The sequence below is a fragment of the Phocoena sinus genome, chromosome 18, assembly GCF_008692025.1.
Source record: "Phocoena sinus isolate mPhoSin1 chromosome 18, mPhoSin1.pri, whole genome shotgun sequence".
Lineage (NCBI taxonomy): Eukaryota > Metazoa > Chordata > Mammalia > Artiodactyla > Phocoenidae > Phocoena > Phocoena sinus.
The window spans coordinates 45741071-45756446 of record NC_045780.1 but is presented as its reverse complement, the minus strand read 5'-3'; the positions used below and the strand labels follow the sequence as shown (position 1 = coordinate 45756446).

The following is a 15376-nucleotide window of genomic DNA, read 5'->3' as shown; positions in this document are numbered from 1 at the left end:
TACCTGGTGAGAATGGGATCGGACCAATGAATATTATATAATTCAAATATTTTATAAGTTCAGGAATGTACGTATAGGTAGACCAGATGTCCACATCAGTCTTTGATGGAAACCTTATCCCTGGTTCATGCTTTAATGGGTATTTGCCAAAACTTGCCTGATCAACTCTGTTTGACAAACACTCAACCGATTCTCATATTCTTTCTTTAGATATGATAATTCTGTCAACACAGTTTCTTGTCTGTTTGATAATCTGTCTCTTTAATCTGTCTCTGCACATTTCTGAACTGATCCCTTATGTATTAGTTTTAGAGTTTAGTGCACAGAGAACTATCTTATTTAAGAGTTCTTGTATAGCATGTTAGTGTTCTCACCCACATGTGGTCTATATACTTGATTCCATTGGATGAGATGTTAAGAAAAGCTATTCCCCACAGAAGTGCCATTTCTTTAGTTAAAAACAATTCTCATATTTACTGAAAACATTTGAGAGCTTTCATTGAAGTTTGACATTTGTTAAGTTTAGCACTAGACCAGAATTTTGGTTCAGCATTGTATAAATGTTAAATCAAGCTCTAGATATTTAGAACTTTATTCATTCACAATTACTTCTCTAAACAAATATAATTTTATTAAAATTACTGTATTAGTCATGCTATAAAAAATAAAGAAACATAAAAATGCTAAACTTTTAAAAGAAAGATGATTTTTTTTCTGCCAAACTTAAAAGAAAATAACTAGGCTCTGATAAGAACTGCCCTTCTAATTGCCACCTTTGGTTTGTTCTCAAGAGATAACACATACATTTTTTCTGAAAACTCAATTTATTCACTGCAGATTTTGCTTGTTTCTTGAAGTTCTAAAGGATACAGATGCTTGATTTGAAAGATCCTTGTTTCTCTTCTCTGCAGTATCTTATTTTTATCGAATAAGTCATCACTTTTTTATGCTCCATTTTTCTTAAGCTTAGTAGACAATTTTTCCATCATCACTAAGGTTCAGATATACCCTCAAATGATTTCCTTCCATCCCTGTGTCTTAGTCTTTGTTCTCCCAGAAATGAATAGAAGAATGGAGAAAGTAATAAGAGATTCCATTGTGCTTCTCTTTGCTGAAGTTGGGAGGTCTCACCTTCCAATCAGGACAAGGTAACCTAAGTGCAAAGTACCCCATTCTCACTTGATGGTACATTAGCCTCTCTGATGGATTCTCACTTCTTACTAATGAATACTTGATTAGAACACACACACAAAAAATACTTTAACATAGTAGACCTAGCAGCAATATAATTTTTCTTTGTTTTAGAAACAAAACAAAACTTTAACAATGTCTGTTTTTTGTTTTTGTTTCTCATAAACTTTTAAAAGATAACCTGTGCTTCAAACAGCTAAACAGAACAATATTTCTTTATACCAACAAGTGCACATTAGCATACACAGCCCTCACTAACTAACAAGTAATACAGTTAGGTAGACTTCATAAACTTTACAATTGTAAATTTACCATTCAAACATAATGGACCAATAGACCAGAATCCAGCTTATATGCATACCCTCAGTCCACTAAGTTTCATGAATCTGAACCTGGTTTTTCTGAAGAACTCTATTAAGAAAATCACTAAGCATCGTCTTACTATCTAGTACTTGAATAGGACTTCTCAAAACCTTGCTCCTAAGCAGAAAACATATTTACCATGAGAATACTTCCCATATAATCAGTGAAAAAGTGTATGTGGATAGTGGACAGCGTAAACCTTCAACTAGTTATGAATAAATACCTGATATTGGTGATGTATTAAAATTTCATTTCACTTAGGCAAACTGTTTTATTTGTTAAATTTACATTTGAAAAAGTTGTACTTATGGAAAAGTTCAAAAATATTAAACTCTCATATGCATTTTACGATGATTCATTTATTGTTAATGTTTTGTTCCATGTGCTTTATAATTTTCTCTATCTGCGTAGTATTTTCTGAAGTATTTGAGAGTGAGATGTATAAATCATGGTTCTTTACCTGTTATATTTACGCATACGTATTTCACAGGGTACTTATTAAAAATAAGGATGTTCTCTCATACATAAACACAGCATATTTATCAGCCCAGTAAATATTTCATTGACACAGTACTTTTATTCAAACTGACATTGAAATTCTAATTTTGTCATTTGACCCAATCATATCCTTTATAACATTTATAGCCTTCCTGAATCCAAATTAGGATCACATTATATTAAGTTATAATTTCTCTTTAGTCTTTTTGATCTTGTGCATTTTCTTGGCCTTTTAAAAAAAATTGTAAAATTGACTTTTTTGAAACAAACAGTCTTAAGAGAATGTTTCTTATTTTGCATTTGATGTTTCCTCATGATTAGATCAGGTTGTATATTCTAAGCCAGTATACTACCCAAGTGACGTTGTGTTCTTTTCAAGGTATAATATCCAAAGGCGCATAAAATCCAACCCTCGTTTTGTAATGTTACTTTGATAGTTCCTTTTGTATGTATTTATTGAGCACTTGCCAGGTTCCAGGCAATGTTCAAGGTGCTAGAAATACACAAAGTCATATGGTATGTTACCTACTCTTAAAGAGATTATAGCTAGACTTTAATCAATTTCTCTAAGATAGCAAAGCTGTATAAGTATTGGCATAGTGAAAACAACTTAGGAGAGGACAAGAGTTTGGATCCTATGACCAGTGTTATAACAACGCTTAGGTCCTAGTAATACAATGTATGGAATCCAAACCCTATCTACATGAGTATAGGCTGATCGTTCACAACTAAAACATTTTGTCAGAGGGCTAATTTTTTAACATGAAGTATAAACTTGCCTGTTCCCTGTTGAATAGACAAGCAGTAGATAGTTGATGTTGATGATGTTTTAAAAATCAAATTTGCTTGGTTGTAATCATGGAGATATGGTTTTAAGAACATTAAGTTCTTAAATAGATATCAGTTCATAGAAGCACAGGGTCTAGATTTCTACCCCAATTGGGGAATATCCTTGAGTTACAGAATAAAAGATATTTAATACCCACTAAACCAAAATTATCTTAACCTTTGATAGTAAATTCCTCTTTGCCCACAGAGAGCATCAACATCATAGTTGAGCCTGAAGTTCAGGCAAAGGGACTCTTTAAGATACTGACAACAAGAATGTCACTTCTTAGGAGAGCTGAGATACTTTAAACTGATCTAGCCATTTGGAAAATGTTTTTTTTTTTTTTTGCGGTACGCGGGCCTCTCACTGTTGTGGCCTCTCCCGTTGAGGAGCACAGGCTCTGGACGCGCAGGCTCAGCGGCCATGGCTCACGGGCCCAGCCGCTCCGCAGCATATGGGATCCTCCCGGACCGGGGCACGAACCCGCGTCCCCTGCATCGGCAGGCGGACTCTCAACCACTGCGCCACCAGGGAAGCCCTGGAAAATGTACTTTGCCCAGGGCTGGAGTTGGCGAAATAACTTCAAGCTGGCTAAGATTAACCGTAGCCGTCTGTACATCTTCAAATGCCTTCTCTCCACATTCTTCAGCTCAGCTTTCATTACTGGTTTGTCTGTTTAGTTTCCCGTTTAAAAAGAATGTGTGATTAGATCAGGCTGCCCAGTGATGATTCCTTCTAGCTTCCCAAGAACTAAAGTCTAGTTCCACCTGTTCCAATTTGTCAAACTGTCAAAGTTCAGGTCTCTCCCCTATTAGTGTGCTTACCTAGAGTCTAATACAAAGTTTCTTCTCATGTAAAGGACAGGGATTCACTTTCATTATTTTTGTCTAAAAATGTGGTTACCTTTTAACCTATATATCATAACTTTAGGTAATCCTCTGTTCTCAGACATGTTTTAAACTAGACTATGTTCTCTCATGTACTTTCTTCTCTGAAGAAAACTGAAAAAAATTTAAAAGCAGTTCTCAATTATAAAACTATTTTTGTTTGCAATATTAGCTGCAGTCAAGAGCTTTACTTCATACTAGCCTTGTAATAACCATATTATCTACTCTGATTTCAAATGAGCTGGGCCATGTTGGTCTACTGAGTAATCCATTATCTACTGCTTGTACTAGTATGTTTGGCTTGTATAGACAGAATACCCTGGTGTGCCTTCTTACACATAGTCCATACCCACTCTCTAGAATGGCACTGGGTGCTTATAGAGAAAGCATTCAAAAGGGATCTGGGATTCAGTCCTCTCTCACTTTGACTCAGCTCTGTGGGCCACAGGTTCTGCAGCTATCACCCCGAAATACCTAAAATTCAAAATCTGTTGCAACTTTTTCAGTTTTACTTTTTCATTATATTTGAACACAACCTTGACTATAACTTCTGGAAATCACTGATACTGTTATTATCTGCATTTCATGAGAAGAAATGATATTTACCCAGTATTCTCTTGTAAAAGAGCTTGTGCTGAACATCAATCTCTCTTAAAATATTTCTCATGTTAAATGTAGACTTTGTGTCTCTGCTTCTTTGCCTCAGCAGTAGCAGAATGTTCTTACTCTAAATATAAAATTATAAAAAAAACAAGAAACAATATTTTCTTTAATTAGCTTCTTCCTTTAGGGGTTTTAGAAGAAGGGTTATGACTTGACAAAGATCCTTCCCATCTGTTCCTGTTTGTTTGCTTTTATTTTGACTTCCTTTCGTTGTCTTATCAAATATCACATGAATCATTAACATTTGTTTTCATCACTTGTTTTGGTTTCCCTTACTTTTTATGATTAAGACATTCTGTTGAGAGAAGCTCAGGGTTATATTTCATATTGACCTAATATTATTTATGTAAATATTAAACTTTCTAGATGTATGATCTTATATGTTTGCCCTCTGTTATGTTCATATTTTCCTCAGCTCTGGAGGGGTGAGATAAGGGCACATGCAACTGTTTTGTGAAAGCAGCAAACTTCATTAGATTACAGGTGTCTGGATATACATTTTGAACAAATAGATGCCATTTTTAATAAAACTACTTTCTAACAGGAAATGTAATTTATTAAGCCCTTTGTGCTAAAGACAAGTAAAAGATCCTTGTGGATGTTTTTGCAAGGGAGTTCTATTCAAAACTGGAATATATACCTATTTGCCTACTGAGTAATACTTTTCAGTAACATACTCCCTTGTTAATGATTCCACTTAGTTTTCATACAATGAAAGCGTTGGATTTCTGGTGTCAAGTAATTTGAAATTATTCCAATTTGTATGCTATCTTCTAATATAAAATCTCATCGTATATTGTGATTGTTATTGAACAAACATCATTAGTTTATTAAAGTAAATGATAAAGCTATTCAATACTTTAGTTTTATATATGGGATAAAAGCTAAATTATATATCTGTCTATATGCATTAGATGTTACAAATAACTACATATAACAGTAGCTGCAAAAACATTAAATCAGTGTATATGTATAACTGAATCACTTTGCTATACACCTGAAACTAACACAACATTGTAAATCAACTATATTCTAATATAAAATAAAAATTAAATTTAAAACAGAACAAACTTAATTCACGAACACAAAACAGAACTGGAAATTTTGTGACATTCTCCATTTCTCCCTCCTCATCCACAGCTAACAAATAACAGATAGAATCTTTATATTTAATGGTCTGAGTTGAAGATTTCAACTTTAATGTTAAAACCTGAGATTCATTTTTATCGGGAGTTTAAAATTTTTTCTTTAACTCATCTGTAGATCCAAATCTGCATAATAACAGTAAGCAGCATACAAAAATTCACACCTGCAATAAACTATTCAGTGACCTAGATACTTTCTTATACACCAAATTAGAGCTGTAAACATCAAATCACAATGAACTCTGGAACTATTAGGAATTTGTAATCTAAATAGCTTCACTCAGTGCCTACTCCCACATGCTTTTAATTAGAAGAGAGTTTTTAATTAAATACTCCCATGCACAAAGTGTCACTTGATGATTTTTTTCATATCAACATCCCTTATGAAAGCAAATAATCATTGTGTCAACGGAAGATATTTTCTCTGAAACAAACTATAAGAATTTTAGTTCTGATTTCAAGTTGTTCAGTTGAGGCTCTGCATACTAAAAGAAAACCTCTGTTTTCTGAGAAAATGGTGAGGGTCAGATTCACAAAGCAAGGAGACTGATGGTACCAAGGTATCCAAGAGTCAGTCCCTTACCTCTGCAAATCAGTGACAGGGTATTTCCTTCAGTGATCTTGCAATTGCTTATTAGAGGAAGTGACAAAATAGAATAGATTTGGGTTCACACAAATATCTAATCACTGCACTTCCATTCACTAGCTCTTTGAAAATGTGCAAGATAACTTAACATTTTTGAGCCTTAATATCCTATTTGTAAAAGGCACTAAGAATACCTATTTTTTTGAGTTGTTGAGTTTAGATTTAAAATCTATAAAGTGCCCCGAACACAATAGGTGCTCAGAAAATATTAGCTATACTGTTGGTAATCATTATTGCCTTTATTGCCAGTTTACTTGATCTTAAAAAAGTTCTCATCCGTTTGAGATATCAAGGAATGATTGTTTCATAAACACTGCTCAGCATCAGGAAAACATATTTTTCTGTGGCCAACAAATGCAGAAATAAAGACAATATAGGAAATGGTGAGTAGGTGTGAAATTATCTAGTTAGAAGGGAAGTATAATGCACAAAGGACAGCCATTAAAACAAAACATGAATAAGCCTCTGAGTTTCCAGATGCAAACAACACACCTCTGAATAATGAAGTCTTAGCCATGAAAATACTCAGGGATTCCAATAATCTCCATCCTGCGCTTGTTTTTACAGGGCCTTCTCTAGGGCTCCATCACGTTGCCTGCTGTTTGAAGAGTTGGGGAAGGAAAGATTATTGGCACTATTATTACATAACATAAAAAAACATGGCACAGTTTGAATTATGGGCGCATGTATTCTTCCTAGCACCCTTGCCATTCAGCTTGCTCTCCGGTGGTTTGTTATCAGAAGCCTGAGATAAACCTACAGTCCCATAACTCAGAAGCCTGCTGGTAGCTCTCTGGGTACATCCATATGTGGTTATTTGCTGCGGGTTGGCGGGCCAATATAACTTCTCTGGACCAACATAAAATTACTTTAAACCTTTTTTTTCTTACAGACTTTGAATTATCCATAAGTATGTTTTAATAAAGATGACAAAATTATATGGTAGAATTGCCTTGAAAGTTAGGCTCCATAGACAAAGGGAGAGGGAGTTACTCTAGGGTCTGTCTATGCCTGGTATGTTTCTGTTTCCAGGTAATTCTAAGGCAGATAATCTCTGATGTGCAAGTATTATTTAATCATGGAAATGCCTTAACTCTAGCAGTCTGAATCTATTTTATAGCTGGCATCTTTAATGCTTGATGCTTTTGTCCATCTGTTAGGAACATTAGTCAAAAATTTAAAGAGACATTTATTAAAAGTAGATTATTATAGTAGATCAAGTACTGAGCACATAAATACAATGTATATAATTTTTATAAACATGCTTTGTATATGATCTAAAGGATCTTATAAAATAATTATTCATGCTATAATTTTAATTACTATATTTTTATTTTAAAATTTAGTTTCAGACAGATTTAAAAATTTCTAACATGCTAAAGGGAATTATTTTTAATACATAAGCATAAGTAATTGATTTCTCTGAAAGTTTAACATTTGAGACTGCATTAAAACTTTTAAGGCAAGCATCATGCTGAAGCACTCTCCTTCTGATACTGATGGGAAAAGAAATATGGCTGCTGCTTTCATGGGTCTTGCCATGTAATAAGCTTCCCATACGTAACTTCAAAGTGAGACAAAGTGCTATGGAGTTAATTCTTAGGGTGCTTGTGCTGGAGAGTAAATAGGAGACTCTATATAGAGAAGTTTAATAGATGGGAGCAGCAATGTAAGTGGGGAAGGAGGAGGTACTTATCTTGAGGCATTTAGAAGGAATAACAGGCCTGAATACTCCAAAGCAGTGCAGAGCTTGGTGTGCCATATGTAGAATGGCACACCATTCTATGAAAAGGAGAGCCAGGGTCACTGACTGAGGGAGAGGGGTAGCATATAAGGTTAGAGAAGAAAGTCAGTAGCAAATTATATAGCACTTGGGTGAAGAATTTGGCTAGTGGACCTTTTAAAACAATGATTCATGCTTACTGAATAATTTCTATATATCCATTCTTTGCTACTACATTCCTTCTACTTAATACACTATAGACATCACAGAAGATTAGAAAACAATTTTTCAAAACTTTAATTTTTTTCTTTAACAACCATTTTTTTTTTTTTTTTTGGCCGTGCCCTGTGGAATCTTAGTTCTGCGACCAGGGATCGAACCTGGGTCCCCAGCAGTGGAAGCGAGGAGTTCTAACCACTGGACCACCAGCAAATCCCATAATTTTTTTTTTCATTAATGTACAAAGATTCTTTAAAACTCCATAGAATGAAATGTTAATCTTGAGAAAATAATTTCTTTTCCACAAGTATTTTGAAGGACTTCACTGAATAAAATTTGAATTTAGGGGAAATTGAGAATGTTTCTCTCCCCCCATCTAATCCTAGGAAATGTTGTCTATTTAAAAAAAAAAAAAGAATGAGAATGATATCCTCAACTTAAGTGAATACATGATAGAAATATTGAGGTAATTGGAAGGAGAGAGAAGTAGGGATAAATTAAATAAGGACTAAAAATTAGAAAATTTTGGTTAAAAGCATCAGTGTTCTACTTCTTTGGTTATTTCTATGACTAAATTTTAAAACAATTTAGTTGCTTGTCTTAATAAAAACATTAAGATCAAAATTATCTTTTAAAAGGTCCAGTTTTTAGCCACATGATACTAAGAATATGAAAGAAAAGTTTCAGTTTATTTTTATAATATTAGTTTATTAGGTTTATTTATCTACTTTGTATAAATCACATGAAAGCTATATCTGATTTATTTATTCATTCAAACACATTTTATTGAACATATACTGGGTGCTTAGACTGTATTAATAAGCCAAACAGTATTCCATAACATCCTGGAAGTAATAGTCCAAGTGTACAAACGAGGCTAGGCTAAAACATGTTGTAGGAATATAAAACTTAGGCACATCAATATTTCTGTGAAGTAGAAAAATAGTTTAACATTGGTTTTAAGCTCCTTACTAATTACTGTATCTACCACAGATTATGTATAAGCACTCAATTAGCTTATCGTTGAAGGTGAAATCTGCAAATATTTAGACTCTATTTCCTAAATTTACTGTAGGCTATTTCTATTTCCTTATGCTTTAATTCTTGAAGCTATCAGACATTTTGCAAACATTTACATTACAATATACATTTTAAAAAATTTTGGAAAACTTTACTTTTCTGATTACCTTCTACTGTAGATATTAAAACGTGAAATTTAAACAGATTTTGTACAAATATTTCCAAGGTTTAGACCACACCACAAAGTGGACAGTTGGGAGAGTGTTACATTTGGGAAACAGGCTTATGTTTTGTTTTGTTTGTCCTCTGGATTTTTAATTCCTTATTTTTGCTTCATTCAAGTGGGTTTATTGAAGATTTGATTTACTTTTCTTTTTCACATAGCTGTGTGTTTCTCAATAGGTAAAAGCTGAGTAATATATTAATATTTAATTGTTCATTTAATCTCACTTCAAGGTGGAAAGGCTATAGTTCATTGATATTGATGAAATAACCCAAGTGGCTTTCACATAAATAGCAACAAATGTGCACAACTGTTACATTACACGGTATATTTAACAACACCTCTAAGAAGTAAGATGGGAGCTCAGTCTTTCCTGATGGAGATATATCTGAATGCATTCAAAGAAAATTTGGTTCTGCAAGCTTGGAGGAAGTAATTGTCATTCAACAGAAATCAACTAGCTTTGCATATCAGTAAAACACATACACACACTCTTATCTATTTTCTGAGTGCTCTGTACTGATATCAAATATATATTTATGAGAACTAGAAACATTGTATTCTTTTCAGTCACTTAAATTCAATGTAACTTTGAGAATATGTGAAAAATGTTACTTCCTACATAAGTGAAGATAGAATAAAACCCACAAATTTTATATCAGGCTATGTAGTTTTTATATTCACATTTGTCCCACAGATGTCATATAAGTAATTATTTTTTGTTGTTCATTTTTAGATGGAAGACTGTATTTGAAAACTACTGTCATGTACTGAATCTTTCCTGTTGAAGAAGTCCATGTTATAGTAAAGAACTTTGCAGTCAGACATTCGTCATTGGAAAGTTTGGGAAAAAAATAAAGTCCTTTTAAGGGAACTTCCTCAATTTTGTGTATTAATGTTCTTTAAAAGTTTAAGTATTCTACAAAAAAAAAAAGTTTCCTTCATTGATTTTCACCTGTGGTTCATACCAGAGACCTGAGAATGTTTGTAAATGTACAAGTATCAAACTTCTTACAGTTAATAATTGCAACTTTGCTGCTGGACACTTGTATATGGAGTCAAAGGCAGGTCTCAATAAGACCTAGCTTTGTTTTTTTAATGGAATGAACCATTTTCCTCTTCTGAAAATTCTGTATCTGAGCACATCAAGAGACGCTTGTAGCACTGGTCACCCAGACTTACAGAATTATGTCCTCCAGAAACCAGCAAGAACACTTGGAAATGAACTTGTAGGGGACATAGAGGATTCCTAAAAAGTCAATAAATCAAAGAGTAATATTCTGTTACATTCTATTTTAAACTCTCTAATTGTGTGTTTTCTCCTGAAGATTTTTGTTCATGTACTTTCCAAAAGACCAACAAATGGATATTGACAACAACCCCGTGAAATAACATTTTGCATACCTGACAAGAAGCATTGGAGATAAGCCAAAAAGTTTCACCGAAGGTCTTTTTTCCTTAAAAATTTGTAAACGTAACATGTTTTCATTCCAAACTGGTAGTGGTATATAGAATTTAAAATGATCATTATGCTTCTTCTTCAAACTGTTGGTCACATGTACAGTATATAAACATAAAACATACAAGGAAGGTATTATGTATGCAGTAGTATACTAGAGTTTAGGAAAATGAAAATTTTAGAAAATACGTTTTGTCACCCTGTTGGTCAGAAAGACACCTTTCTGGTTTTAACGCATGCAGGCATGTAAATATTTGTCTGGAGTCACAGTATTAATGAATGAGATCTTAAGCATCTGGTGACATCAGAACTCTGTGTCAGCCACTTTTATTTGTATATTGAACCCTAGTTAGTGCCCCAAACTGCACTATTGAGAATGGATTGTGGCTGAACAGTAAATCAAAACACCAGAAATATTTTTATATGTTAATGTCATATTATGTTAATGTTGCTGAAAGACAAAACCTAACAAACCCTTGATCCTTGATGTATCAGTCCAATACCATGTAGCACTGAGTGATAAAGTTAAAATGTGTTGTGCTTCCCACCCTGGTCAGAGGGAAGGGTGCCTACGTGTTATTTTCACTGTCTTTTTGAAAGTTACAGTATGTGTTTTCACTTTTGTGCAGATAACTGGAAGTCAAGCTGCGAACAGTGTTTATTACATGCTGAAGTTACCTTCTCTTTGTTTTTACATATTTGGAGTTACACCTTTAAAGACTGATACGTGAATCAGTATAGTTGCTGGACATTTTATGATTTTGCTGTCATCTTACAATTTTATGATCATAACATTATTTATTACCATAAATAACAAAATCTTAAATGACCAAGAAAACTAGCTTAAAAATGTTTAAAGATAGTTCTCATTTGGTATTAATGATTTGAAAAGAAATTAACATTATAGATACACTGGCACTAAGCTTCTATAGTTTTTTAGGTCTTCCTTGCAATACTGGAACATATTTCTTTTGTGTAGCTCGCTATTAACCAGCTAAGACCATTTTTAATGCAATAAAAAGGTTATATATACAGTTCCTATTTTTAGCTTGCTTAAAAGGGAGCAATATTTTTATTTAAAACACTGTTAGTAAATGCTTTGTAGAAACTTGGTTTTCTAAGCATAGTTTCTTCCATAACCTTCTTTTGTTATTTGAGCACAAGAGATTCTATTCCTTGTTGTATGTATCTCTTGTTTTTCCCTGTATACAGTATTTAAAGGATTACAACACTTAAAACAGAGGAACTTGTGGCAAGCTTTTGAATCATACATTTTTTGAAAGTTTTTTTAAAAGCCTACAACTTCCATAAGTAGTAAAATCAGCCATTGCTCCGCTTCTTGCATAGAGTCACCTGTTAAGTAGGTTAAATAGTTTTAAAATACATACTTTCCAGACCTTTGAGAATGTTTTAGTGTTTGGTTTGCTATAAAAGGAAATTTTAGCAAGGATTAAAGAAAAAAGCTATCAGCTATATGCTACGAGAGAATCTTACTAACATGTTGTAAATATTGCAAGTCATGAAATGTTATTTTAAGTCTGTAACTTAAGTTTTTTTCCCCTTTATTAGTTATACAGGTTGGTTTAAAATTTGTTTTTTGGTTTAAACAAGTAAAATTGTGCCCATTTTATGGTTTCCATGCTTTTGTAATCCTAAAATTATTAATGTCTGGTTGTTCTATATTATAACCACATTTGCGCTCTATGCAAGCCCTTGGAACAGAACATACTCATCTTCATGTAGGACCTATGAAAATTGTCTATTTTTATCTATATATTTAAAGTTTTCTAAAAATGATAAAAGGTTATTACGAATTTTGTTGTACAAAATCTGTACAAAAATCTGTTTTTACATCATAATGCAAGAATTGGAAATTTTTCTATGGTAGCCTAGTTCTTGAGCCTGGTTTCAATGTGAGAACCACGTTTACTGTTATTGTATTTAATTTTCTTTTTCTTTTCAACAATCTCCTAATAAAACTGTCTGAAATCTCCCTGTGACTTTATTTACAGTTCTTCTTTATTAAATTTTGTGAAATGCATAGCATTGAAGGAATATTCACTTTCTAATGGGAGGCATCTCAAAACAACATAAGTCAGCTCTTTACAATGTGAAGGGAACAATGCTCAATGATTTTATTTAACATGCAACTGCTTCTATCTCTAATATGAATTACTGTGGTGAAAAACATCATAAAAGCACACTCTGTAGTTATTGTTTAACAAGCAGATTTTCCATATTTTGTTTCTTGCCAGCTAAGCAAGCTGCCCACATATACATGATTTATTTATGTACATTTCTCAGTTTATGAAGCTGTTATTTGTACATTTTTCCTTTATATTCTTATATTCCCATGATTCTTATTTCACAAAGCTTTGTGCTGAATAATGTAAAGTAGACATGTTGATGGAACAAAATATATTATTCCCATATCTGTAAGAGTGTAGATTTGTAACTCTAACTCAGTGTTTTGCTTTCAGTCTCTATCATTGGAAAAAAATGCCTTTAGAAACTTTGCAATTCCTATAGCCTTTAATAATATATAAACGTTTTAATCAATCCACAATGCAGCACTCAAAGAAATATTGTGTTACTATCTCTGTGAATACTCTAAACATTCCCAAAAGAATGGAAAATGAATTTTTTTCTGTCTAAAGAGATTATTTCAATGAATTAACAAATTATGATTTATCCCTAATAAAACCTCAAATGTTTATATGACCATTACAAACACATTTTTGTCTTCTGTCCTCATATGTTTTTGTCAGTTAAGACTTGTACTAGAACATCATACAGCCTCTGGATGTTAGTGGCATTTGGTGATGATTTAGGGTTTCTCCCCATGTTTTTATTGGCATTAGCAAACTTACAATATGAAAAAAAGTTATTTATTACTAGAGAAGAGTAAATTATAAATAAAAGTTACATGGATTGCATTTTTACATATGAGAGGTAGGGATGTTAATAGAATTAAAATATTATTGTAAATGACATTGTAAATATATCACTTTTCCTCATGTGTAGGCTTGGTGCTAACATTTATCTTTCATATGTACAACTGGTATATAAAAGCTGAACCAAACCTCATTTATTCCTTTAAACAGATTCATTAATAAAGCCTCTGTTCTACACAAAGCACTGTGCTAAATGTTGTAATGAATGAAAACATAGCTGTTTTCCCAGAGGAGCTTATAATTTTGTTGGAATAGGAAGTCTTACTTTCAGCAAGAGAAGATTCACTCAGCATCTTCTAGACTGTCATGGATATAGAGCTAGTATTAAGAGGGTATTGGCTTAGACGCCTTCCTACTAAGTGGTAACAATCTGGTGACCCATTTTGTACCTTCATCTTCTAGCGACTAATATAAGACAGTTTGGGGGTCAGACAATTCTGTAGAGATTGAGAAAGGGGATGAATACATTTTCTTTTCATGTTGTTTTTCATGTATTTCAGTCACATCACTCTTCTTACCAAGGCTCACAAACTTTGTTTTAAATAAGTAGCCTGTTCGCAAAAATCATCAACAAACAATAAATTCCTAATATTCAGATTATTGAGTATAGAGGTACAATATTCAATTCTTATCATCCAGCATCTATGTGGCTAGGGCAAGTAATGGCCTAAAATGATTCAACCACAGAGCATAAATCCCTAAATGCCAAATGAGTGTGTTAGGTAATGAGTGACATTTGTAGTGGCAGCATCATTTACATTTATAGGTTAATGAGCTAGAGATTTTGGCTTGAAATATTGCATCTGTTAGGACTCCTTTGGTTGGCTGTAACAAAACGAATTCCTGCAAGTCTAAAGAGCAAAAGGAATTGGTTAGGACGACAGAGGGATGCACATGGGACCTCAAGCCAGGATTGCAACCAACCCCCAGGGACCAGGGCTCCTCTTCAACTTCCATCTTTCTGCTCCTCTCAGTGACTCTGCTTCTTTCTCCTCTCATTGCTGACATATGTTCCTCTTGGTTCCTCTATTATTCAGGAGCATAAGACCCCACCCACCGAAGTGAACCAATCATTTTTTCTCTCTTGCCTTAAGTCAGAATCCCTGAGTTCTAATTGTCTGGAGCCAGAGCACATGGCAGTAAGGTAGCTTGGCACTACAAATAGATGAATCTGAGGAATTTTAGAAACTACTGTGTCCAACTAAATTTGAGTCTCTGGGGATTGGGGCTGTGGCATCAGGATATTTAAGTTCCTAGGGTGATTCTAATGAGCAGCTAAAGTTGAGGACCACTGTCTGGGAGGATGGCAAGTATTACATAGAAAATGACTAGTGGGCCTTCTGTTGTGGGGTAAGAGGGGTAGTTGGAGTGAGTGGGGGCCATTGTGAGCTGTGCAGACACTATAAAAGACAACTAATAGTTCTTTAAAATCATAAAAATTACATAAAATCTATACAATAATTCCTATATTTTTAAAAAGTAATTCTAGCATTGTGAATCTAATTCTGAATTGAATATGAATCTACAAACCTCCCAATCAGGTTTAATAGAAGTCA

The 15376-nt window shown here is 33.4% G+C and overlaps 1 protein-coding gene across 1 annotated transcript in view; it reads left to right on the top strand.

The window, feature by feature from the left end:
• DACH1 (dachshund family transcription factor 1) overlaps positions 1-13587 on the top strand; it is a 414817-nt gene extending 401230 nt beyond the window's left edge. The window contains exon 11 of the mRNA XM_032611650.1: positions 10144-13587. Within this exon, the coding sequence (XP_032467541.1) occupies positions 10144-10181 (38 nt within the window). The 3' untranslated portion in view covers positions 10182-13587. The remainder of the gene's footprint in view (positions 1-10143) is intronic.
• The last annotated feature ends 1789 nt before the right edge of the window (positions 13588-15376 follow it).